Source organism: Lissotriton vulgaris, chromosome 10 (genome assembly GCF_964263255.1).
Source record: "Lissotriton vulgaris chromosome 10, aLisVul1.2, whole genome shotgun sequence".
In the NCBI taxonomy this organism is placed as follows: Eukaryota; Metazoa; Chordata; class Amphibia; order Caudata; family Salamandridae; genus Lissotriton; species Lissotriton vulgaris.
This window is the reverse complement of record NC_141698.1, coordinates 584,333,814-584,361,204: the sequence shown is the minus strand read 5'-3', so window position 1 is coordinate 584,361,204 and position 27,391 is coordinate 584,333,814. Positions and strand designations below refer to the sequence as shown.

Genomic DNA, 27,391 nt, shown 5'->3' with positions numbered 1-27,391 from the left:
AACGTCCCTTACTGTTCTGCGTATGTGGAAACTGTAGTCCTAACAGGTCAGCCTTACATTCCCTTGTGTCTGGACAGCGACTATGAGCTCATAAACTACCTTTCCCAGGAACCGTCCAAAGTTGACTACCACCTGAAACATGTACGTACAGGGACGTCTTCTTTTGGGATTTGTAGTTTCAAGCTACCCTAAAGTCTCGCTGAAAACACTAACTCCGGAAGTGGAAAAAACTACTGAGCAGGGACACGACGTCGTTAGCCGGCAGAACTGCGCAGGAAGGCGTCACTTACGTCGCGGCAACACACGAGGACGAGGAGTCGTTGGAGTGAGTGCTGAGTCGGGTCTGGAGCGGCCGTTCGTGGGTGCCATCCTACGGCCCAGTCTTTGTGTTACCGGTGCCGCTAGATCTCCGTTGCTGCTAAAGCCCCGCCCTCTCCCCACGTACCATCTTAAAGCCAGACCTGCACGCACCCGGAAATGGACCCCAACGACACGGCGCCAGACTCTTGGGAGCAGGAGGACAACGAAGCTCAGACCGAGGCCCAGCTCAGTAACTCCCTCCTCAAGCTTAACGTCAACGCCCGGCCCTTCGTGCCCAACGTTCATGCTGCCGAATTCGTACCCTGTTTCTGCCCCGGCGAGCACGAGCACGAGGTGGAGGTGGCAGCAGCGGCGGAGGCTCCACAGGGTAAAGCCGGGCGTGGAGTGATTGGTTCAGTGGATATCGGGGGGAGGGTGGAGGTCTAGAGAGGTTAACATGAGAGCTTCCTAGAACACGGGAGATAGGGTGTGTAGGGAAGGGCCTCATTGTGGCCAAGTTGGGACACGTACACGTGGCCATTAAATGTATCACAGCTGGGCTTTTGTAAAAAAGATTAAGAGTAATTGTGTAAATGAGGCCATGGCAAGGTACTTACTATTATAACTGACCCTTTCACGAATTTCTTTGACTCTTTATCTGTGTCACGCTAAGTTATGTTCCCACACTCTTAGCCACGCATAGTTTCTGGTCAGTCCAGGCGTGCAGAAATAGCCAATGGTTTCTGTGCGTACCCCCTATTTAGAGCCACTTCCTTGTCGTTATTTGGCTTTATTACTTAAGTCCTTCAAACTCTTACTTGAACCCTCCCTCAAGTCTCTCCTTTAAAGGTACCTCGTCTGTCACCACTTTTCAGGTCCCACGTTCCTTGTATGCCATTTCCTAAATTTTTAACTCTATTCTGACATAAATGGAATTATTTTCCATTTAAGTCCTGCTTCATAACCGGCTATGACTATATTATAGTTGGTATTTATTTTTTATTTTATTTTAAAAGTTTTATATAGCGGTAGCTTGACCCGTAGGTATCGGAGCGCTTTACATACACACAGTAAACAGCAGAAAGGACATCAACATTGCATAGTAGTCAAGCAGTAAGGAAGCAAACCAAAGAAAAAAATACAGCATGGGAAATCTATATGCAGTGCAGCTGAGGGGGAGAGAGCAATAAAAAGAAAAAGGTGTGAATGACAGTCCGGTCACCCACTATCCTTGAATGTCAGGAGAGAGAGGAGACAGCTCAGATATAGAAGTCGAGTTAAGTTGACATTGGTCATGAAAGTATTTGTTTAGGAGATGGAGTCTCAGGTCCCTTTTGAAACAGGAAAAGGAGGGTTGCATCTGAGGACTCCAGGGAGAGCTTTCCATATCTGGGAGTGTTGCCAGAAAAAGATCGGTATTGGGTGGTTTTCTTCTTCAGTTTCGTAGGAGTGAGTAGGGAGCTTCTCAGTCTTCTGGATTGACCTGCTCTTATCAGTTTGTTATTTAGGTAGTTGGAGACAGGAGAGTGAAGGGTTTTGTGTGTGATGCAGGCCAGTTTATAGATACATCTCCCTTCCATGGGAAGCCAATTGAGGCAGTTGAGAGCTGGAGTGATGTGTTAAAATCTTTTAACTCCAGATACAAGCCGAGCGGACATGTTCAGCACTGCCCTTAGAGGGGCTAGGTGAGCTTTTGGAGTCCCGGTAAGGATGTGAGTGTAAACAATGTTCATCCAATGCTCTGTGTGGTTCCAGGATTTATTGTCCTTTTTCTGTTACTTCGTTACAGAGTCTTAGCCTAGCCAACACGTGTTTCGTTGCTGCCACGAAGTACACATCAACTTCTTGAGTGCTAAGAAATATAAAAAATACACAATTGTGTCTAAGTGGGTATAAGACAATTAACGCCATTGGCAGACACCTATTGTTGCATGTAAAAAAAGAGAAAAGCAGCACAGTACACATGATTTTTTTTTTAACATGTGGAAACCTATGTTATAAACATAATATCTAACACGTCAAAGCTTTTGTATGTATAATATTATTTATCAAATGAGGAACAAAACTTTGGAAAGCACTAGTAAAACTGTTTGACTTATCATTGTGACCGCATTTTTGTGGTTGTATGGTATTGTGACAAACTAATTAAAAAATAGAGGAGTGACTATGGGCTATATTTATCCAGGTCCAGCATACATGCCCAAAGGTAACCGGTCCTCGGAAGCTTTTTTCCGGTCCAGGGAAGACATGGCTTGGCAGTTCGGGCTGGGCTGTTCCCATGAGGCACAGGGTCAGACTGATTTGCATATAGCCATGTCTGACCTGGGGTGGCAGAGTGGGCTAAAGAACGGTGATGGATTAAACCCAGATCTTTTGACTGGGTGTGAGTGTTTGATTGATTCAGATGCTCCTTCCATCACCACCCCCTTTTGTACCGCAAAGGTAATATAAAGCAGTACGGAATGCAGTTCCTAGTGAACACTATAGGTAGATGTATGGTTAGTGTGTAGTTGGTCACACACTAGGGGCAGGAGGAAATTTCCTTATTTCGGAAAAGAGACCCTCACACCCCCCCCCCCCCCCCCCCCTCACTGATGGAGGGTGTGTGAGGGTCTCTTTCCTGAAAGGAGGACATTTCCTCCTGCCCCTAGTGTGTGACCCACTACACACTAACGGAACGCAATGTTATCCTGGGCACTCAAGTTACATGAATGTTCTTGAAGTTTCCGAATCCATTGAGGCGCGAACGCATCCTACCACTCACCCCTGACGAAGGGTCACGTTTCCTCTGACCCGAAATGCATTGGGTGTTACGATAAAGTGGATTATTGTCTAAAGACAGTGCTACATAAGAAGGGAATTATGTTAGCAAGGATAATTATGCAGTCTTACAAAATCGTCTGATTCGAACAATTTTTGATGAACTGAATAAAACATATGAACTTCAATCAGAAACTTGTTTTCGTTGTCAATTTGGCGCTCAGTTTGGAGGATAGTGTTTCTAACCTCAACATTGCAATATACCACTACACACTAACCACACATCAACCTATAGTGTTCACTAGGAGCTGCATACCGTTCTGCTTTATATTGTGACAAACTAAACATTAAGGGGGTTAGGCCAACAAATTCACACTTGCACCATGCACAAGTCACCATTTCAAGTAATGAGTTACCATGCCGCAGGGCGTTAAGGACTGTTCAGTTTGTCGCACTACCGTACAACCACATTAATGCTGTCAGAATGATCAGTCTCAATTTCACCAGTACTTTCCAAGCAGTTTTGTTCCTCATTTGATAAAGAATCTTTTTATATTAAAAAAATCTTTGTTGTGTTACATTATGTTTATAACAACTTGGGTTTTCACATGTTAATGAATTGTGCACCATGCTGCTTTTCTCTTATTTTACATGTCACAATGAGTGCTTGCCAATGACGGTAATTTTCTTATACCCACTTTGATATAATTGTGTATCTTATATATTTCTTATCCCTGAATAAGTCGCTGTGTGCTTCATGGTAGCAACGAAACACGTGTTGGCTAGGCTTAGACTCTGTAACAAGGACAATAAATCCTGGAATCACACAGATCAATGCATGAACAGTGTTTTTCTTTCTTACACTCATTACTGTACTAACTTAATTCCATGAACCACTAGCTTGTGCAGGGGACCTTGGAGTTTTTTGTCTGTGGTTTACCACAATCTAGGTAGAGGGGTGGTTCTCCTACCCTTTTGCACCACACTTATGCCTAAGTTCACTCTATAATATTTGCGTACTGCCTTAGCACGCTATCAACCCACTAGAACCACTACCGGGCGTGCAATGTATGGCAATAATATACTGTCTTTTTGTTACAGTACCGCTGTCGACGCTAATATAAGCTCAAAAGTCCTGGGAATCCACCAGCTTAAGTGGTTGCAAAAAGTCAACCTGCATCCGCAACTTCCTATAGGTTTTGTTTATCTTAAAGCATACTAACACATCCTTTTTTCTAATCACTACTTTAGCATGCTGCTAATAAAACCCATTGTCTTTCCTATATCGATACATTCTGACTCAGTTGCAACACCCACCTTCAATATCTGTTCCCTCGACATGGCTTTAGGTACACTCGCATGGTCTTCATAGCCCCTGCTCGTAGATGCTCTGAGAATTTATTTCATATCCCTACAGAACTCCCTGTATGCGATATGTGGTAATATTCTTTGTGTATGGTTAGTTAAAACCTTTAGTATATACAATGCAATAAAGACCAATCCATGTTATCAAAGCAGATGTCTTAAACGGTATAAAGACAGATTAAAAGTAAATAAATACAAAATTAAGTTTCAAATTTCCAATACTATTGGCAATCTAAGTACATCTAACTGCTGTAAGAAAGTGTGGGAGATTACAAGTTTCTGCTAATAGATCTTTGGATTGGACTCCTCTTTGCAGCTCTTGGTGTATCTTACACAATGTGAATGCCCCACTTTTAACTGGATTAATATATGTATTGAGTTATGCAAAGCTCGGATTTAATTGATTTTTTATTTGGTTGCATCACCCTTTTTTTTACCCCTTGTTTTACTCAATAACTTCTAGATCTGTGTATATTTGAAAACTGTCCCTGGGTATCTTATTTCTTAAGTGGTAGTTTTTGACGGGAGCCACTTCGCAGGGCTTCTGATGGAAGTTGCGAACATCTATTCCTTTAGAGGGTAAACGGTGGTTGTGAAGTTGACGTTTTTATTTTTTCTCCAAAGGGCAAATGCAGTTCTTTTGAGGGCTGGTGTAGTGTGATTTTGTTTATTAAGGTTGACGTTGAGCATGGCTGCTTGATTTTGTAACCGCAAGCTTTGCAATCTTTTTTGTGCTCCATGTCCAAGGCAAGTTTGCAGTGGTCATTCCTTGAACCAGTACCTTGAGCAGTTCAAAATAGCAAGGAACTTGAAGCATTGGAATAATCCTTCACAGTATCATGATGTAGAGGTGTTGTGTATCTTTTTTTTTTTTTTTTTTTTGGCCTCGTAGTTTGGTGGTGAAAAACATAATTTATGTAAAACTGTACCAAGGTTCGTTATTGTCAGGTTGGGTGTACCTCTGTACTTGTTTAGCCAGAAGAACAGCAGACGAAAAGTCAGTGATAACTCTGCTTCATCTACTGGTGGACTTGTTTTAGGCAAGTATTGTTCTGTACCCCCAGAATTGACCACCTAAATATGGAGTTGGCATTGTCTGGATACATTTGGAATTTAAGTTGCTGATAAACAAGAGCTCTCGATGGACATCCCCGTGGGAACACTCATGACAACTGATCCAGCCAAAAATCCATAGTGGTAAAGCATTGTGCAGCATGGTATGGTCCTGCCTCTTATCCTATGCGGATAGGCTAAGAAGATCAGGGTTTTCACTTTTCCAACATTAGGGGGGAAAAAAACGTGATCTCTCCTAATGTGTTATCGCCATCACATTTCTAAAGTCTAGCCTCAAACCTGATTGTCTGCTGTGGTTAATGTTACTTCGACTGACTTTTATAGTTCATGCATGTCTTCTCCCTCCATGATTTTACTTATGAAGGGGAGGCTTGAGGTTTGTTTGGCCATATAGATTGGCCTAAGTTTTTTTCAAGTAATGCATGATTATGGAATTATTTAATGCCCCCTTAACTGCTCAGTGGCAAAATAAGTTATTGGCAATTTTATGACAAAGCAAGCCCAGTGAGAGCAAAATGTTCTTTATTGTAGTAACCATACGTTGGAGATTTTAAGAGTTTTAGAGTACCATAAACTTTAACCAAATCATGCTCCTTGTGGTAAATTGATAACTGGGTTTGAGTTATTGAGCCAGTCAAACTGCTAGAAGGGAGACTTGACTATGCAGACTGTCCACTCGTATCTAGAGTATCGTATTTATGCAGAACAACGGATTCTCCCGGTGTTGGTTTCTGGTGACAGGAGCCTTTTTAATGCTTCTGGTTCATAAGCTTATGACATTTTAGTTAAAGACAATTCTTTTCTATTGCATTGCCATTTGTCTTGTGTTAAACATTCTTTAAATAGTACTTCTTATTGTGCTTAGTGGGGAAGCCTCCAAATGTCAATTAGTAGGCGAACTAGCGGGTATTTTCACATTAATTCACCCTCCCTTCTACAAATCAGTCAACATTGAATTTTATATGCATTATAAAATATTTGTTTGATTTTCTCGATGTGCAACTCCACCACCTTCTTACCTGAACCACTGCAAGGTCCTGACCCAGTAGTGTTTAGGATATAGGATGTCCTGGGGTGCCATCTTTTGTGTTTTTTATTTATTATTTTTTTTTTTGACAACTTGACTAAGTCGGTATTCAAAGCTATTTTCCAGATACCAATCCCTTGTTCTTCATTTTGGGATCAGACTGGGCGTTGTATGCTAATTGTGCATTTCTTTGTTGGTATCTTGCTAGTTGTTAAGTGTTTCATGAGTTATAGTGTTGGTTATGTGGCATGTCTGAACTGAATAGAACACGTTTAAGAGATTCCGTCTTGTGTGGTTTTAGTATTTTTTAGTGTTTGTGTCTAATGCAAGCTTGTTAGAGATGATTATTTCTATAGCTAAAACTCTTATGTCCATGTTGGGTAGTGAATGTATTTTTTGGGTAAATAACCAGTTGTATTGCATTTGAGTATAAAAAAAGCATTTGAGCTGGCAGTTCTCTTTGAAAGGGAGAGAATATATAATCTGTTCGATCCATAATATAACCTGGACAGCCAACTGAAGCCCTGTGTGTATAGAACTTGCGTATTAGAGGGAAAAGGGTGAAATGAAAGGAAAGAGAACAACACTAAAATATAAAATACAATTTGATCAAAAGCCCTAAAGCTAGTTCTGGGTTTTAGCTAATTGTCGGCTGAGAACTCTTGGTCTCACATTGATTAAAATGTGCGAGGATGTACCTACGAGCACTATTTCATTCATTCATTCTTTCATCAAGCAACTATGCTGTATTGTATAGGCTACTAGTTTAGTCTTCGTTGTAGTTGGTGTTGGGCTAAGTATATACTGTGATTCTTACTCTACATCACAGGGCTTTGTTGGCGTCCTAGCACTTTACTGACCTGTAGGGATTGCTCCTGAGCTTCAGACTTCCTGTTGTTTTCAAAAGTAGAAAGTACCTCATCCCACTGGTGAGATATGGGGTGTCTACGCAGGTCCCTATTTTCCTTTCTGGAGAGCAGGAGTCTTACGGGTTTCCCAGCTCTTCATTTCTCTATACCAGCGACTTATTGACTGGGCTGCTGTGAAACACCACTATATCTTATAACCAGAGTGACCCATATGCCTGTGATAGCATGGATGAATGAATATCTATGTTAAACATCAGTTCTTATTGGCCTTATTGGAAAATTCAGTATTGCAATCACTGAGCACATCAAAGGAACTGTACAATAGGCGGAATCATAAGCATTTAATTGCGTCCATAACTTATCAGATTTTTCAAAGAACAAGGGAAACCCAAAGGAATATCACTAGGGACCTTGGGCAGTTACGTATTTCAAAAAACAGTGGTCCCTAGTAGTTCAGGGATTTATGCAGAATTGATGGACATACACTCAATAGTAAGTATGACCTTTGTCCAACAGGACAGGTTTTTATTGTGAGAGATATTGCAAACTAAGATTTTTTTTACACAGTGGGTACAACCAGTAACCCACAGGGGACAAGACAAAACAGGGGGGTAAACTTAACGCAACAAGGGCAGTCTGTGCTATTATCTCAGTAAACGGACAATTGTAAAGTGCAGAGCATCATTGTAAACGAGTTACTATTTGTAGGGTACATATGATGCTACTTTGTCGACGGCGTTTCGATGCCTACACTCAGATACATGGCATCATCTTCAGGACAAAAAATAATTAGTTTGTCTTGAAAGTATAACAGTTTGTAGGGCCTATATGCGTACACACAATTATATTGGGGAAACAAGAGAGGGGAGACAAAACATAAACAATGGTCAATAACAACAAAGAAACTAGGCATGTATTTAAGTCTGACCGGTGATCATCTGTGCCATTGTGAACTATTTGTGACTTTTTGGCATTCTTTTTAGAGCAATACTTTCGTGAATTAAAACGTGGTAATGTGACTGGCTTTTATTTCCATGCAGCATATTGTGACCACATTTAAAATCCGACGCGGTGACATGATTGTGGGGGGCGACGCATGAAAAATTCAGGAACATTCAGTGAGCTCAGTGTTGGGCCGTGCGAGGTTTAAAAACGAGTGGCGCGCATCATTCAATGGGCTCAGTGTTGGGCCATGCGAGGTTTAGAAACGAGTGGCACGCTTTGTAGGCGGCGAAGTGTTTGTGACCGGCGGTTTATGGGCAATGTGTTTTAACGTTTAACTCTGAGTGGTCAGGGGTAGCACGAGCAAAATAGATCTAAATTTACCAAATTTGAGGTCCACAAAGTGTTCTGTTAGGCAGTGCCTATGCTTTTTAGATTCAAAGCAAGTAGGGAAATTGAAGTTTTTTGGGAGCACAATGAGATCCTACCGAAAAAGTGGGAAGTACAAGAGTGAGTATTAACACAATATTAAGCCGGTGCGATGGTTTAATGAAAACGCATAAGATAGTTACCAAACCAGGGCAAGGGAGCCTCTAAATACGAGACCGGACCAATCGCGTCTCACTGAGAAGGAAGAAATTGGGATTTTGTAAGTTATGGTCCACGCGGGGTTAGGAAAAGTCGAGTAGAGCTTTCTACCGGTACTTACTTCCTGGTTTGGCTGCTCCTTGTATATGCAGGATACAGGATGGCGGGGATCGCTAGCGTGCTCGTGCCTGAGAGCTAGATGAAGGGAAAATGCAAAATAAAAAAGGGACTAGTCGTTGTGAGAACGGCGGCCATGCTGGAAAGGTGTGGGAGTGGTTAGAAATAAGAAAAGGACTACTGGCAGTGAAACTGGCGGCCATGCTAGAATGGTGTGGGAGTAAAGTGAAAAAGGTAAAAAACACACAGTGTGCAATATAAACATCTACATATGTACAGGATTCATTTGAGAAACATCTCAACCTAGGAGGAAGTCAGATATACAGTACAGTTTGACTGATCACAAGAGAGATGTCCAATCTTCGAGGCGATTGAGGCCTGTATGGATGCTGTTAGTTCGCAGTATCCAGTGAAGTTCCTCCTTGTTGAGTAATTGGGTGACGTCCGCTCCTCTCGGTGGTGGTTTTACCATGGTGATGATTGTCCATGTTAGGTCATTTTCATTGTGGCCTTTTTCTTTGAAATGTTCAACAAGAGGGGCATTTGGGGTGTTGCACCGAATCCTACTGCGGTGTTGTCCGATGCGTAGCTTGACCTTCTGGCTGGTCTGTCCAACATATATCATCTTGCAGGGGCAAAAAATGGCATACACCACATTGATGGAGTTACAATTAGTAAAGTGCTTTCTTTCAAAGGAAATGGTACCAAACCTAAATGTTTTTCCTTCAATAGTAAAATCACACTCTATGCAACTGCCGCATTAGCTAAATGCATTTAGCTAATGCCATTTTTTGCCCCTGCAAGATGATATATGTTGGACAGACCAGCCAGAAGGTCAAGCTACGCATCGGACAACACCGCAGTAGGATTCGGTGCAACACCCCAAATGCCCCTCTTGTTGAACATTTCAAAGAAAAAGGCCACAATGAAAATGACCTAACATGGACAATCATCACCATGGTAAAACCACCACCGAGAGGAGCGGACGTCACCCAATTACTCAACAAGGAGGAACTTCACTGGATACTGCGAACTAACAGCATCCATACAGGCCTTAATCGCCTCGAAGATTGGACATCTCTCTTGTGATCAGTCAAACTGTACTGTATATCTGACTTCCTCCTAGGTTTCGAGATGTTTCTCAAATGAATCCTGTACATATGTAGATGTTTATATTGCACACTGTGTGTTTTTTACCTTTTTCACTTCACTCCCACACCATTCTAGCATGGCCGCCAGTTTCACTGCCAGTAGTCCTTTTCTTATTTCTAACCACTCCCACACCTTTCCAGCATGGCCGCCGTTCTCACAACGACTAGTCCCTTTTTTATTTTGCATTTTCCCTTCATCTAGCTCTCAGGCACGAGCACGCTAGCGATCCCCGCCATCCTGTATCCTGCATATACAAGGAGCAGCCAAACCAGGAAGTAAGTACCGGTAGAAAGCTCTACTCGACTTTTCCTAACCCCGCGTGGACCATAACTTACAAAATCCCAATTTCTTCCTTCTCAGTGAGACTCGATTGGTCCGGTCTCGTATTTAGAGGCTCCCTTGCCCTGGTTTGGTAACTATCTTATGCGTTTTCATTAAACCATCGCACCGGCTTAATATTGTGTTAATACTCACTCTTGTATTTCCCACTTTTTCGGTAGGATCTCATTGTGCTCCCAAAAAACTTCAATTTCCCTACTTGCTTTGAATCTAAAAAGCATAGGCACTGCCTAACAGAACACTTTGTGGACCTCAAATTTGGTAAATTTAGATCTATTTTGCTCGTGCTACCCCTGACCACTCAAGAGTTAAACGTTAAAACACATTGCCCATAAACCGCCGGTCACAAACACTTCGCCGCCTACAAAGCGCGCCACTCGTTTCTAAACCTCGCATGGCCCAACACTGAGCCCATTGAATGATGCGCGCCACTCGTTTTTAAACCTCGCACGGCCCAACACTGAGCTCACTGAATGTTCCTGAATTTTTCATGCGTCGCCCCCCACAATCATGTCACCGCGTCGGATTTTAAATGTGGTCACAATATGCTGCATGGAAATAAAAGCCAGTCACATTACCACGTTTTAATTCACGAAAGTATTGCTCTAAAAAGAATGCCAAAAAGTCACAAATAGTTCACAATGGCACAGATGATCACCGGTCAGACTTAAATACATGCCTAGTTTCTTTGTTGTTATTGACCATTGTTTATGTTTTGTCTCCCCTCTCTTGTTTCCCCAATATAATTGTGTGTATGCATATAGGCCCTACAAACTGTTATACTTTCAAGACAAACTAATTATTTTTTGTCCTGAAGATGATGCCATGTATCTGAGTGTAGGCATCGAAACGCCGTCGACAAAGTAGCATCATATGTACCCTACAAATAGTAACTCGTTTACAATGATGCTCTGCACTTTACAATTGTCTGTTTACTGAGATAATAGCACAGACTGCCCTTGTTGCGTTAAGTTTACCCCCCTGTTTTGTCTTGTCCCCTGTGGGTTACTGGTTGTACCCACTGTGTAAAAAAATCCTTTTATGTTTGCAATATCTCTCACAATAAAAACCTGTCCTGTTGGACAAAGGTCATACTTACTATTGAGTGTATGTCCATCAATTCTGCCTAAATCCCTGAACTACTAGGGACCACTGTTTTTTGAAATACATAACTTATCAGAAACACAAGTTCTAGCTCAATATAGAATTCTAAAGGCAAAATGTGCACATTGTCCCAAGTGAAGTCTGTCTGCCATTTAATTGTGGACATTTTCATCAAACCTTTATTCTTCCTCTCGTTGTTATTCCTTATTCCACTGTGGCAAAATTCTCTTCAACAGCACTTTCTTCACCTAGTGTTGAGGTATCCACTGTCAGATCCAGATGTGGTAAAATTGCCACATCAGAACAGTCAATGTGGCATGCACTACTTTACAGCTCTGGTAGAACTGAGGTTTCTGTGGGGGTGGCTTGCATAACTCTCATGAGTTCCCTAATAGTGACTATAATTTAATTCCTTCCCCTGTGTTGAGCACCACTGTGCAGCACAAGATATTTATTTCATGCTAGGTTCAGGCCTTGATCGACTAGTGCGAAACCAGGCCCCCGGAAAGTTTCCCAATATCCAGTCTACAGTAATGAGACCACAACATCACTATACAGCTTGAACCGCTGATGGGGTTCTGTTGGATGATAATGCTTGACATGCCTTTGTTTAAAAAAAAAAATATATATATATCTATATATCCTATAATTTTTTAATGGGGGGGCAATAAAACGTAGTAACAAATAAGATATGAAGACAACAGTGCAATGATCTAAGAGCAATTATAATCACACAGTTGTATAAATGGTGCAATCACCGTGATAAGGCATTATGCACAGGATTAACAGGTCTCTTGGGTAGAAATCTTAGATTAGCTTGTATGTAGTTCGAATGCAACAATGGAGTGAAAGCTAATAATGAACTCCTAAGTCTTCGGGGAAAAAAAAGAATAGCACAACAAATGTCATACAGTTATTGCTTATCCACATCATACAGTAATAGAATCATAAGTTAAAAACATTGACTATCAGTCCATGGTCTGCAAAGAAAACATAATGCTCCTAGCCTATGGGCAAAATACAGCATAAACAATTAAAATACTTAAAATCATCCTCTTGCTTATCAAAGCATAGCCATAAGGGATACGAGCACATAGTACATTTTATCATTCATCCTACAAAAATTAAAAAACTAAAATTAGATTAACAATAAAATACTTACAATATCCTCCATAAAAATACAATAAACACAGGCCAACCATATTCTATGCTACGCTTGATAGTCCTTAAAAATGGTTACTACCCCAGACGCATTTGTTTCGTAGTTCTTAAAGCAAGAATAATCCAAGACACAACCATCAGGAAGCTACCCTTTTTTGCCCAAGCCTCTGCATATTCAATAAAAAACCTAAAATACATATATAGTAAATTGCCTAACATCACTTCTAAGGATCCTGATTGCTGTTCTGCAGTCTCTAAACCCCAAGTTACGACAAAGCAGTAGGGAGTAATTCCTTCCATATCCAGCATAAGATGGGCAAAGAATTGCAACATGGACAATGGTCTCCGACACCTGGGGGCAAAAAGGGCAATTCCTGTCTGAATCATTGGATACATGCAGTAACTTAGTCCTGACTGAATGAATAGGCAGGGTCCCAAACCACATTTTCACATATAAGGTTTTGGCCAGGGGGGCTTATTCATTTAAATATCCTTCTGCTACATAACTGTTTTTGTGAAGAAATGTGGTGGTGAGGGAACCCACCTTGACATAGCCTAGAAACCAATTGTCTCAGTGTTGCCAATGTAAAAACTTTAGTGGCTCTTTCGAAAACCTAGTTTGTCTACCCCCATTTGTTGGGGGGTAGACCTGAGATCCTCACATCCCTTCTCACACTATCAGCGTTTGGCAGGGAATTATGGAGGCCCCAGGTAACCTCATGAAATGCTCCAAACTCTGCTGGTGACAATAATTCTGAGGTCAACCAAATCATACAGGAATGCAAAATTTGTCTGACTCGCTATAGAGAGCGGTCTAAAATCCACATCCAACCATAGGAGGATCAATGGTGGGCGAACAGGGAGGTTAGTGAGGAGCCACAGGAACAGATTTTCCACTTTTTCCATGCTTCCAACGTCCGTGTGGCTTAAGAGTACCCCGCAATAGGAAATTGCTCTCAGTGTATGACTATTGTAAATTTGGAGGGTACGTGGGATACTGGGCAAAGAGTGGAACCTTATGATACCACCTGTGTATTACTCCACCTTTAGTTTACACTAATGGAGTGTGGTATCCAATCAAAGTGTTCTGTAATAATAATCCCTAGGTATTCACATTTTTGAGCTCTCCACACAGACGCCCTTATGGGTCTTGAGGACCGGGGAGAGGGGCTGATTATCAGGGGTTGAAAACCATGTACTTGGTCTTGCAGAGATTTATCTCTAGGCCTCTTTTGTTTGCAGAACTTTGAAAAATGGTCCAAAAGCTTCAGAATCCCCATCAGAGAATTTGAAAGCGGCAGCTTGTCTTCAGCAAACAAGAGGTCCAGGACTGTCCTACCAGCAAAACTTCGGGCATAGTCACACAACGCAAGCTGGGATACTAATTTTTTGATGTATAAAAGAAAGAGTTGGAGCTAGCACACACACTCATCTCGCACCCAGAGTGACTGGAATGGGGACAGTCCATGCACCCTGGGGACCATATCTCACCTGCGCGAAATTATTGCCGTTAAGCTTGTTGATAATATCAAGAATGCTATTTAGGAACTCCAAATCCCGCCACACTCTTCCACAAGAAAGCCCTAGGTCGAAGGCAGACCGAAAAGTGACAAACCACGTAACGTGTTACCCACCCCCGCCAATGACATTTTTCCTATAAATCTATCCTAGATGAAACACCTGGTCAACGATGCTAATACCATCCCTAAAACTAGCTTGCAATGAGGTCAACAATCCCACGTCTGCCATCCAATCCTACATTTTTTCCAGTATAATCCAACTAAAGAGGTTCTGAGAGATGTCAATAGTCCTATAGTTTGAGCTTTCTAGCTAAGAGTAAAACCAGTACTTAAAATTTGTGAGCTGGCACCTATATATCCTTGATATGGGTGATCAACTCAAGTTTAGAAGCTGACCCTCCCATGGCTTTATCATGCTGTTGATTTCAGCAAACAATACACAAAAATTGATGTATACTGGGACAATTCGGGACAGATTTAAAGTCTGACATCTTTTTACTGCATCTCAAGCGATGTGTATTCTCCCTCAGACCAAACCTATGCAGTTTTACTGTTGTGATCAAACTTCTGCATGTATTTAAACGGTATTAATCTGTACCTGATATTTAAAGAGCCTTTTTGAATGGCCAAGCAGTAGAAGAACCCTTGCTCAGCAGTTATTTAATGGATGGTGTCAATCTACTGTCTTTGACATTTTGAGAGGGCTGTGGGGGCAGGGCTCCAGGTCAAAGCGTATATGCTATGTTAAGTTAATAGTGGCATGGATGTAGGCTCTGTAGGAAACTGTGTGCAGGGAGTATAAGTCCCAACGAATCCTAGTAGAAGTGAAACCTATCTAATGATGTCAGAGTATGACCGTGGGTGCAAATTTATATAGGTAATCTTATTTACATTTATTTTCAGAAAGCAATCCACTAATCATTGTTATTGATCTCTTTAAATGGATATGTCCTGTTTTCGGGTAATTTCAGTAGTTTTGCGTAGCTATCCATTTTCAGTTTCGGGGTGGGTAACAGTTAACCACCCATTTGCCCTCTTGCGTACTAATGAGGATTTATGGTGAGTCCACTTGTCCTTAGTATTGGGAAACCCTTTCCCCATTCGTTCAATAGCGCAAAGATGTACGAGGACAAGTAAGAATATACGAGACACAACTCTTAAACTTCTCAGAGCCATTCAGGAAAAACAAAACAATAATTTAAAATTATTGTGGCCACCACTGCTCCTCTCCTGGCCAGGCACTCCGTGGGCGCGAGCTTCCAGCAGGAAACGGAAGTCCCGCCCCACGGTAGTTTTCCTCACGCGCACCACACGACCAGCTGGGGAGTACAGGAGCAGGTTCGCTGAGATGAAGTGCTGGCTGGGCGGCCAATATCAGCTGGTGGTGAGTCATATGTTGGGAATGGATCAGAACCTCACACACTGACCCCCCCCCCCCCCCCCCCCGATGATCAGAGATAGTGACATAATCCACAGAAACACAGGCAAAGCAAACAGAGCCAGAGCCCGATAGAGATAGAAACTGAAATGACAGAGACACAGCGAAAAAGAAATGTAGTCCGGTGACAGAGACCGAGTGCCAGAGCAATAAACCCAAGGAGAAACACAGAATAAAGGAGGACGCTGCCCACACGCCACAAGAAATAGCTGTGGGCAAAGCCCTGAAGAGATTCACTAGTTCATGTCCGGCATATAGAGTTTGCAGTTCCACTGGTGTGCAAGGGAATATTACCAATACTACTGTCATCAGCCCACAAAAACATTTATATTACTAATGCGAAACTACCCTAATTTACAGCAAGAAGCAGAATGCAATGATGGACCCTTCTTAAGTACAGCACCTGAACGATTTTCTCCCCGTGGTATTAGTTGACCCTTATATTAATTAGGGGGTTTGTGTGCACACTGGATGGCACCCATCATCACTGTGCCTAATCCCTAAGGGATTCAAATACAGAAAAAACTACCGCAAAGGTGCACCACACAACAAAGTGTCAGAGAGATCAGTGCAGATAAATTGTAAGCACAGTAAAGAATTATTTTTCAAAGAGATGTTGTTGATCTTCTTTAAATCTTTATTTGCAGTGATCAGTGAAACATAAACCGCCGACGCGTTTCGTCCCAAGCTGGGACTTCTTCAGGGCTTTAGATTTAAAGTTCGTCGCTTATACGGGGGAATGTGGGAGGATCCGGGGTGCGAGGGTCGCCTCCCCGGAGAGTGTAGTCCTCTTCGAAGAATAGATTCAGCCGGGCTGGACTGTAAGCCTGCTGGCGCGCAATAAAATGCAGTGCTTGTAGAGAGTATCAGGTGGTGAAACCGGTCTTATCTCTTTCGGGTAAGTCTCAAAAACGTTTGCTGACTAGATGAAGGAATATATGGTGGACAGCATGTCCTGATCGTCCAAGGGAGGAGGGAGTGGGCACTGTGTAATCCAGCAGGCCGTTCCTGTTAAAACGGCCGGCTCCCATCCACGTCCCTCGTCCCGAAACGGCACCCCCGGCGACGAAGGGCTTTAGATTTAAAGTTCATGTAAACATGGGCTTTGTCCGGCAATAAGGTGTTCTATGTTGCTTTCATTACATTTGAGCGCGATGCATTTTTGTTAAGCTTTCGTGTTTTGACTCGCTACTTTGATTTGAAATGGCGCAGCCGCCTCCGCAGTGCAGCCGCAGCGCCCTGCTTCTGCTGTCCAGCCGACATGTCTCATGGGGGAATCTTACTATCGGTCACAGGCTTTGCCTGGCAGTAGGTTGTGACAAGCTCCTCCCCCACAATAGAATACATCATAGGAGCCCAAAATGGCAGAACCGCATAGTCCCGTCCTTACAGCGCTGGCCGGACTACCCATCACCGTCTTGGCAGTAGTTTAGTTCATGCCTGCTGGTTCATATTCCTGGCAGCTGCAGCCACATCAGTCTCAGGAGCCGGCTCATCCCCCGTTACAGCAGCCACACCCCCACTCTCGGGAGCCGCAACTCAATTTCGCCAACAAGAGGGGCTCTCTGAGACCAAGGACAACAAGGCCAAGCATGAGAAAGGCAAGGGGGGCATATTGGCAAAGCATGGCACTGCAACCAAGCGGTTTCCATGTTGTTGTAAAGTACCGGAGCCTGTCCAGGGCCTTGAGCTTGCATGGTGTAGCAGCTAAAAACCTACAAATGTGCTCACTTGCTCTAACCGATGCCTACAGTTTGTTAGGGTGCCCCCACGTGGACTTTGTACTTATTGCAGCAGTTTTATCTCCTCATGCTGCCCTGTAACCCCGGTACCGCATTGGCAGTGTTGAACTCTGGCGTCTATAAGAGGGCTGGTGACAATCATAGCACGTGTTCACACTCACTGGGCTGCCTGCGTTTAGCTCTGATAGCAAGTAACCCGGAGAGTGACTGGCTTTGTTGTGGCTCGTCACCAACTCCTCCATTCCACATCTGTGAAGGCTCGCCTCCTGTCCTCACTGTCCCCAGGTTCCCAACGCAGTCATCTGTTGAAAAGACCAGTTCTGAAGGTAAAGAGGCTGACTGGGAGTGCGGGAGGCGGAGGCAGAAGAGAGCTGGAGCCGGCAGGCTGTCCGCGACGCTGCAGGTTGTGCTCGCTGGGTCTCTCTCTCTCGTTCTTTTTCCCGTCTCTCCATGGGACTTATGGACACATCGCCACATATCCAACCTCCCGAAGCAAAGATACACAAATTGGTACCGATTCTCATTTCTTCACATACGCCCACGTAATCTCTGTTGGCTCAGGTGCGCATCTGCAAGATTTTTCCCCTCATCCGCTGTGTTGTGTGAGGGTTCTGGATTGCCACTATGTAAGTGCGTGGAATATTTACACCCATTTACACTAACAAACACATACAACTGCGTACTTCGCTTTCTACTCACAGAAACGCACACTTGCCCCCTCAAACAAAACACACTCTGATCACACCCTTAGTCTAATCTATGGCCACAGGCCAAGCACACTTATATACCTAGCACCACTGCCATAAACACACGGACACCATCACTGCCATGCACACACGGACACCATCACTGCCATGCACACACGGACACCATCACTGCCATGCACACACGGACACCATCACTGCCATGCACACACGGACACCATCACTGCCATGCACACACGGACACCATCACTGCCATGCACACACGGACACCATCACTGCCATGCACACACGGACACCATCACTGCCATGCACACACGGACACCATCACTGCCATGCACACACGGACACCATCACTGCCATGCACACACGGACACCATCACTGCCATGCACACACGGACACCATCACTGCCATGCACACACGGACACCATCACTGCCATGCACACACGGACACCATCACTGCCATGCACACACGGACACCATCACTGCCATGCACACACGGACACCATCACTGCCATGCACACACGGACACCATCACTGCCATGCACACACGGACACCATCACTGCCATGCACACACGGACACCATCACTGCCATGCACACACGGACACCATCACTGCCATGCACACACGGACACCATCACTGCCATGCACACACGGACACCATCACTGCCATGCACACACGGACACCATCACTGCCATGCACACACGGACACCATCACTGCCATGCACACACGGACACCATCACTGCCATGCACACACGGACACCATCACTGCCATGCACACACGGACACCATCACTGCCATGCACACACGGACACCATCACTGCCATGCACACACGGACACCATCACTGCCATGCACACACGGACACCATCACTGCCATGCACACACGGACACCATCACTGCCATGCACACACGGACACCATCACTGCCATGCACACACGGACACCATCACTGCCATGCACACACGGACACCATCACTGCCATGCACACACGGACACCATCACTGCCATGCACACACGGACACCACCACTGCCATGCACACACGGACACCACCCCTCGCATACACACGGACACCACCCCTCGCATACACACGGACACCACCACTGCCATGCACACACGGACACCACCCCTCGCATACACACGGACACCACCACTGCCATGCACACACGGACACCACCACTGCCATGCACACACGGACACCACCACTGCCATGCACACACGGACACCAAAAAACAACAAGCATTGGAAATGCAATAGGTCTCGCATTAGGAAAGTTTGAGCTATTAGTATTGTAAATGACACTTTTTTTTATTTATGTGTTGGTTTTAAAAGTAGCAAAATTAATAGCTTTGTCAGTTACAATGTCAATAGTTTTGACTTTTGCAAATGTGACACCTATAGCATTTGTAATGCAATGTGTGTTGTATTTACGTGACCTAGATGTATTGATATTACAAAAAACAATGGCTTTTAATTTTGTAAATAATTAATACTTAAATAAAAGTTTTTGTAATTTATAATGGCAATAGCTTAAACGTTTGTAAATTACTTTTGCGAAGATTATGTTCAGTGTATTTTATTGTGACGAAAATCCAAGAACATTGCATTTGCACCTACACACACACAGAGCCACACTCATATAGATGTGGTGGTGGTGGTGGTGGATCTGGGGGATATGGTGGTGGTGGATGTGGTGGTGGTGATGGTGGATGTGGGGGTGGATGTGGTAGTTGTGGTGGATGTGGTGGGGGTGGATGTGGTGGGGGTGGATGGGGTGGGGGTGGATGGGGTGGGGGTGGATGGGGTGGGGGATGTGGATGGGGTGGGGGATGTGGATGGGGTGGTGGATGGGGTGGTGGATGTGGTGGTGGATGGGGTGGTGGATGGGGTGGTGGAATCGCCACGATTCCTTGCAAGTTAGTTAAAGAGTGGTTAAGCCCCCATAGTCTCGCAAGCTCCATGCGCATCGACAGGCGAGACCTAAAAATTATGCAAAGCATTGCCATTTACAATGCCAGTAACTCAAACTTAAATGATGCGAGACCTATTGCATTGCAAGTGCTTGTTTCCTGTTCTTGTCCTGTTTTGCTGGCTTGGTGCCACAGTGTCTGTCCCCCTTGGAAAATTGGGTGTGCAGCAGGGCGGGCTCGCCAGTAGATTAGTACTGGCGTGGGGTAAGTGAAGTTGGGAATGGAAACTATGCAACTAAAATTACAAGTGGGACAAGAACATTGTAGCACTTATGTTGAGTCTTCAACATTTCAAGGAGTTACATGGTGGAGGCTGCAACAGTACTGGTTTAATTTAGGAGAGATGGAGGTAAGTCTGTGCTCCTTTGAGCTTTACTTTGGCAACATTGAAGCAGCTTTTAGACTGGTTGTGACTCTGAATGCGTAAACTCGGTGGCAGTTTACTTCCATTTTTACGGAAAGTTGTTTAAATACTATTGTGAAGGACCCTGTCTGGCTTCTTGGTTTACCAGAGTTTGTCAAGGGGTGCTCGTGCCCTGGTAGTGATGTGCCTTTACTATGTTTTCGACGCTTTTCTTTCTCTCTAGTCTGCCCCCTATACACTGGTTGTTGTGGGCATAGTAGGGAGCAGGTTGTTAGCCTGTGCTGAATGCTATGTGTCTGTGTGTTTGGGAGGAATGTTTTTCCCCGTAGAAACACCCTTCCGTGAAGGTGACCACTGGAGGAGTTGGTCATATGCGGTGAGAGAACTCTGGTTTGGAAAACCTTTTACTATATGGGAAACTTTGCATCCCCAAGATAAATTTATTAACTAATTTAATTTCGAAATATAAAAATCATGTGAGACCCCTTTGGCCCCAGGAAACCCTGGCATTTTCAATGAGTATTTCTGAGCAGATAAATGAGACTATTTTTATGTCCAGAAACGGTTAATTCTCGTCTATTTAACTCCGATGAGTACAGTAAAAAGCCCAACTGGTTTGAATAGTCCTTTTAAGGGCTCAGTCCTATGTACGCACGTCCTGAGATCTAGTAGTGTCTGCACTCTGAGTTTTACCCCCTGCATTTTGGGCGGGTTTTGGATTTTGGTCAAAATGTTGGAATTATTGTAATCTTATGCCATTTTCTCCTACAGGTCATTGTAGGGCTTTAACCCATCTTTCCAACGGATAACCAAATAACATTTGTTACAAAAAAAAGGCACAGTCCTTTAATCGGCTCAAAAATCTGTCCAGTGTTCAGGTACCGTTCATTGTCTAAGGTCTTCCTCACCATAAAGGGAGATCTTTGCCTCTTTTTAATGACTCCCACTCTTCAGACGACGCTGCTGCCTGTCTAATTAAGGAGTCCGGCAATCTTCTGCAAGATGGTGCCGGATTAATTGCTGTTAGTGCACTTATATTATGGAAGTTATGGCCTCCTTTTTTTTATTTTTGCACATTTAGAAGGATTCGAAGAAAGTATCTCCCAAACCTATACACCTGAAGGCCTAATCTTCCAAGATGTTAGACACACATTCTGTTTTTATCCTCCGTTTTCAAATTCACAAACCACTTGAGGTACAGGAACAAACATTGTCAACGATCTCCCTTGTCCTGAAGGCTGTCGCCTGATATACAACAGTTGATCGAGAAAAGGATTTGTCAGTTTTGTTCATTGCATCCAAGGAGCCTCAGGAGAAGACTTCATCGAAAAATCTACTGTCCGTTTTAAGAAAGGGTTTATAATTTTCAAATCTCACCTCACCTCCTACGTATGGAAGTAAATCGCGAGGCTTGCGGAAGTCAAAGTTCAAAATGAAGCTTAACAGTCCTAATGAAAAAGACACATGAAACTGCAGAGAATAAAAAAGAAACCAGACGGGAAACAAACATTTGAAATGGGTCTACATGAAGCAAAAATTAGGGCAAACGGTCTAGTGGCTCAATTGGTAAACACTCCTGTTGTAGTGTAGTTCCTATATTCACAATAGGCTCTGCGCATTGGAATAATATATCCTATAGATATGACGTAGGACTTAGGTCAGTAGGTCTCTATCGAATATACTAAACTTACTTGTGAGTGCCAGCTAGCTTCACTAGAAACTTTCTCGAATTCACAAGAAGGGATTAGTTTCTGACAACGGCATAAACATGACAACGTTGTTTCCCTAGGACTGGAATTACTATCTTCAGAGTCGTGGAAACAAACTATTTTACTCAGTCAATCGTGTATGCTTAGTTTCTACACAGTTGCAGAGAAATAGTGAGACTGGCGTTTTCAATAAAAGGTTTATTGAACAGTCTTCTTTCTCATGCAAGAGAGGTGAACTGCTACAATCGTTAGACGGAATGCAAAGTATAATTTTTTATTGCCAATAGAATTTTGAAATAATACTGTAATAGCATTGTATGGTTTCTAAGCCATATAAAAATACATACATACCATAGACTAAAATACTCGACTGGTGCTGCTAAAATACGCCTACCCTAATGTCCCTAAAGTAGGTCTAGTATGGAAAGAAGTATGGTATTTAGCATAGGTTTAGTTTTTGCCAAGAATCTACCAAAGGTTTATCTAGGTTCTAATCCGCTCCATATCTTAGAATGAAGGAGGTCTGGTATCTCGGTCTCGGGACTCGATTTCCCAACACCCCGCAAGGGGAGTCCAACACAGGAGCTGGATCCTCAGCAGAGGAGGGCAGCTTCCTGATCAGTGCGTCAGCTGGAGAGTTGGCTTCCTTCAGCACTTGCTGTAGCGAGCTGCGTAGGGCAAGTAGGTCGTCAAACTGCACCAAACCACCGTGCTTTGCCATAGCAAGTGAAGGTATATTTATACCTTGAAGGTGTTTAGGAATGCCATGTTTGATGTGAAGTCGGGCATATGAACGTCATGAATGAACCCCTGGGGAATAGTTGTTCATTGTAAAGTAACTGAGTTCTTGGAGAAATCCATAATCGAGCAAAGGGAAGTCCCTAACTGCTTAAGCTGGTTTTCCAAGAAATCGTTGACGTTTGGTGAACGGATGGAAGTAGCCATGCCTGTATTTGGGTAGTATGGGCTATGCCTAAATAAGGGCAACATGAATTGTACCTATATAGGGGCATGAATCTGGAAAATCCATTCGGAATCTAAAACGCCATACAACACTGTGATGCAGGAGTATTCAATAAAAGAGGCTTCACCTCTCGTTGCGCCTTGTCCCGACAGGAAGATCTTGTTTATATCAAGGGACCTAATTGTTTTCGTACAGAGAATAAATGTATCTCTACTCAAACAGCAGGTCCTTTCTCGATTTTTCGCAGCAAAGGAACCGGGATACCTCCTAATGAGTTGAGTTCGAACAGTACAGTTGGCCATTTATTCAGACCGTGTCTCTACTTTTGAGGGGCACCGTTTTTATGAATCAAAATTGTTTTCTAACGTTTATGAACTTCGGCTTATTTACTTGAATGACATTGATTGGGTTAAAACTTCTACTGAATACATAAATGGTCACTCATTGAGAGTCCACTGTTTTTTCTTTTTCTCGAACACTTGTGGAATAAGTCTTCAAATTTAGTGTAGTCTTTTACAAGCTGGGTATTGACAGCCATAGAATATTTTGATTCCCTGCCCATCGAAATTTTTTCGATGAAAGCCCAATCCCGCCCAATCCCACACAATGTTTTTACTTTACACATCAAACTGCAGATAGTGACATGCGGAGGGAAAGATGCTCTGCTCTTGTGTTCTCTAAGTTTTTTTTTAATTCAGCCTCATGGTAGGAAAATCACTTGGTCTTTATGCAGCTGGAATATTGCTGGTCTGAGAAATTTCCGAATTGTGATACATTTATGGCTTGTTTGCAGGAAACCTTGTTATGTACGGAGTTTGAAATTAAGGGTTTTAAGGTATTTTTCACTTCATTCAGTTCCCTCTTTAAAGGGGTATGCCAACGGGGTTCTATGTATATTTATTGAAATTAGTGATAGGGTGGCAGTCGACCAGAGTTTCCGAAATTAAGGGTTTTAAGGTATTTTTCACTTCATTCAGTTCCCTCTTTAAAGGGGTATGCCAACGGGGTTCTATGTATATTTATTGAAATTAGTGATAGGGTGGCAGTCGACCAGAGTTTCCCGTCCGAACCCCCCCCCCCCATTAAACTTTGTGTTGGTCAATAGTTCAGTTGTTATAGGTGCACAAGATAGACTCGTGGATTACCTCAAGTGCAATGATGTTTATTTGTCACCCACTTGTGACTATGATAATGCCTTGTAGATTCTCCAGAAATCCATCCTGAACGCAGAAAATTTATTCCCAAATGCTAGCCTGTTAATTTTAAGGGATTTTTTTTTTCAAAACTTTTTATTGATAGATCGCACATAGACAGTAGTCGGCAGCACTCCGTACCCCGGAGGGGCTGCAAGCAAGTAATTGTCATCAGAAACAGCAATCCATATTTTAGAGTAAAATAAAACCCTCCACTCCGGACCTATCTACACCCCCCTCCCACCATTACTCTTCCCCCAACCCGGATCCCCCTGGCACAATGTCATCTACATCCTGTAAAGAAATAATGGATTACATACGTAGTGCTGCGTATGCCATGGCGCCCCTATAGCCCCGCTACAGCAGTCCTTCAGTGTCTCTTGGCAGCGCTGGTGGTTCCAGCCATATGGCCCTGTAGTCTGCCCACCTCTTCCATATTTTGTAATGTTTCTTAGGGCAGCCTCGGGCCTCAAATTGGCCGCTCCAACCCCATGCAAAAATCTAGGCCCTTTTTCCACACCCCGTCCATAGGAGCCTGGGGGTCTTTCCAGGCCTGAGCCACCTCCTGCTTTGCAACCACAAGACCCAGTTGGAGCAGATGCCTCTTGTATATGTTGCCTCCCACTCCATCAAAGACATGAAGAAGCCCCAATTTGGGAGTGCGCGGGAGGTCCCAGCCCAACCCCTCAGCCAAGCAGTCCCACACCCCGCTCCAGAATCTAGCTAAGCCGCCACAGCTCCATACCGTATGCAAGAATGTGCCCAGCTCATGTCCACAGCGCAAGTATTCAGGGGATTCAATCAATCCAGCTCGCCAAAGTCTTTCCCTGGTGTAGTAAGCCCTGTGTAGGTACTTAAATTGGATCAGGCGCAGGCGCACAGCGATAGCCGCTCCTCTTGGGGCCTCAAGGGCTTCTCGCCAATCCTCCTCCTCCAGCTCCCCCACATCTCTCTCCCAAGAATCCCGCAGTTTCTGCAGTGAAGAGGAACAATGTGTGATTAATGTTTGATAAATGCGGGATATTTTCTTGTCTTCCAGGTCTCCCATAAACAGTAAACAGTTTGGCCTCTATTGGGCTAAACTCCGGCATGGAGTCCAGGCTCTGCAGATCAGGTGTAATGGCATGACGGAACTGCAAATACGTGAAAAACTGCGTTCGGGGCATGTGGAACTCCTCGCTGAGTTCTTGAAAGGATTTGAGTGTTGTACCTTTCAAAACGTGGCCTAGTGTGGAGATACCTATGGAGTCCCAGCCTCGGAAGCCCTCCAGTGTCGGCAATCTACCATTTTGCCAGAGCCGGGTCTCCTCTTCAGCCTACCCCACCATCCCATGCGGCGCAGCGCCTGCCTCCAAATCTGGAAGACCACCTGAGTGGCCCTGGGTAGCCCCTTCCTCAGCCGTGCGGAGTATAAAATGGTATGTAGCGTGTTCGGTTTCATGGGGTATCTCTCGAGGGCATATGCCGGGTCTCCTCTATCACCATACCACCATTCATTCAGGATAAGGAGGTGGGATGCTTGGTAGTAGGACAGAATATCGAACGTCGCAAGCCCTCCGCAGTATGTGGACAAAAAGCAAGTGAGTAGGGCCACTCTCGCGGCTCCCCCCGACCACAGGAATTGGTTCAGCGCTGAGTTTACTTGTCGGAACCATTGTGGCGGGATCAAATATGGATGGTTCTGAAGTTGGTATAGCAGGTGTGGAAGAGCAACCATTTTAAAGATGGCCGACCTGCCATAAATATTGAGGGGCATACGAGACCAAGATTTCATGTCCATCCGAACTCTGTCCCAAACCGGAACTATGTTGCGTTCCCAAGCAATAGCGGGTGACGCCGTCAGAAAGACTCCCAAGTACATGAGACCTCCGGTGGCTATCTGTAGTGGCGAATTTTAAGGCTAAAATCTCCTCATCTCTAGCGGAAATGTTTAGCTTTTCTGAGCTTGACTTGTTCCCAGATCTTGTAATTCCTCTACTACCGGATAGGAGTGATGAGCGAGGCCCTCGATTACTCGAAGGAGCCTTCAAATTTAAATGTGGCATTAATCAATGGCCGGTTTAACAACCATCCATCTGAACATTTTTTATGACTGCGTGGTGCACTTGTCTCCCTGTTATTATGCCTTTCTTTATATGTTACCTTGGCTTTAAATTAATATCCAAGCATTACATTAGGTTCAAATATTTGGCATTAGCGTCTGTTACCAATTTACCTTCCATTGTCGAGTAAACTAGTTACCATTGTACCAGGTTTAGAAGATTCCATTTAAATAGGATATATGTAAATGGTCATGTTATGACTCCTGTAAACTTAAGCATTCCTTTATTTGCGAACTTTCTTCTAGAGACTTGCAAAGCACTATCTAATTCTATTCAACCCACTTCTTATTCTCGCTTCGACTCGTGGAAAGGATTATTACAATCCAAATAGTCTAAAAAGCAACAAAGAGGCACAAGTCGCACGAATACGGTGATCTTTTTTAGACTGCCCTTCCTAGGAGAAATACCAGTAAATTCTGGTTTCTCATAGCAGAAGGTTTAATTGAAGATGGCTTCCTTTGGATGAAATTCATTGGCTGCCTCATGTGTTGAAATTGTATGCAGACACTGGCAAACAGTTTTCTTTGTTGGAATTTAAGTTCTCGCTTTTATAGTTTGGGGAGACTTGTCGGTAACTGAATTCACAAAAGTAAAAGAACAGTTAAAAAATCTCGAAATACTGGTCCAGAGAGAAATAGAGCAGGCATATTAAAATCGTGACCAAGTTCTTAGGCAAATTATTTGAAACTAATCTTTTGATCACTGCTTAAACTCTGGCTATATTCCAAACTCATGGAAACTGATGCGTTAACATACTTTTGGTTACCACTATTGTGCCCCACTTGTTGTCTGGTGATGAACCATTGCTTTTTGAGGGCAACTGTGAGCAGAAAATGGCTAGTAGTTGTCTTGGGCTAACCAATCGAGTTACCAACAGATCTTGGTGG

General features: G+C 43.7%; 1 protein-coding gene across 1 annotated transcript in view; it reads left to right on the top strand.

Moving 5' to 3' along the window:
* The first annotated feature begins 263 nt into the window (after positions 1-263).
* GSPT1 (G1 to S phase transition 1) overlaps positions 264-27,391 on the top strand; it is a 612,577-nt gene continuing 585,449 nt past the window's right edge. Inside the window, exon 1 of the mRNA XM_086941426.1 lies at positions 264-688. Coding sequence (XP_086797552.1) covers positions 478-688 — 211 coding nt within the window. The 5' untranslated portion in view covers positions 264-477. The remainder of the gene's footprint in view (positions 689-27,391) is intronic.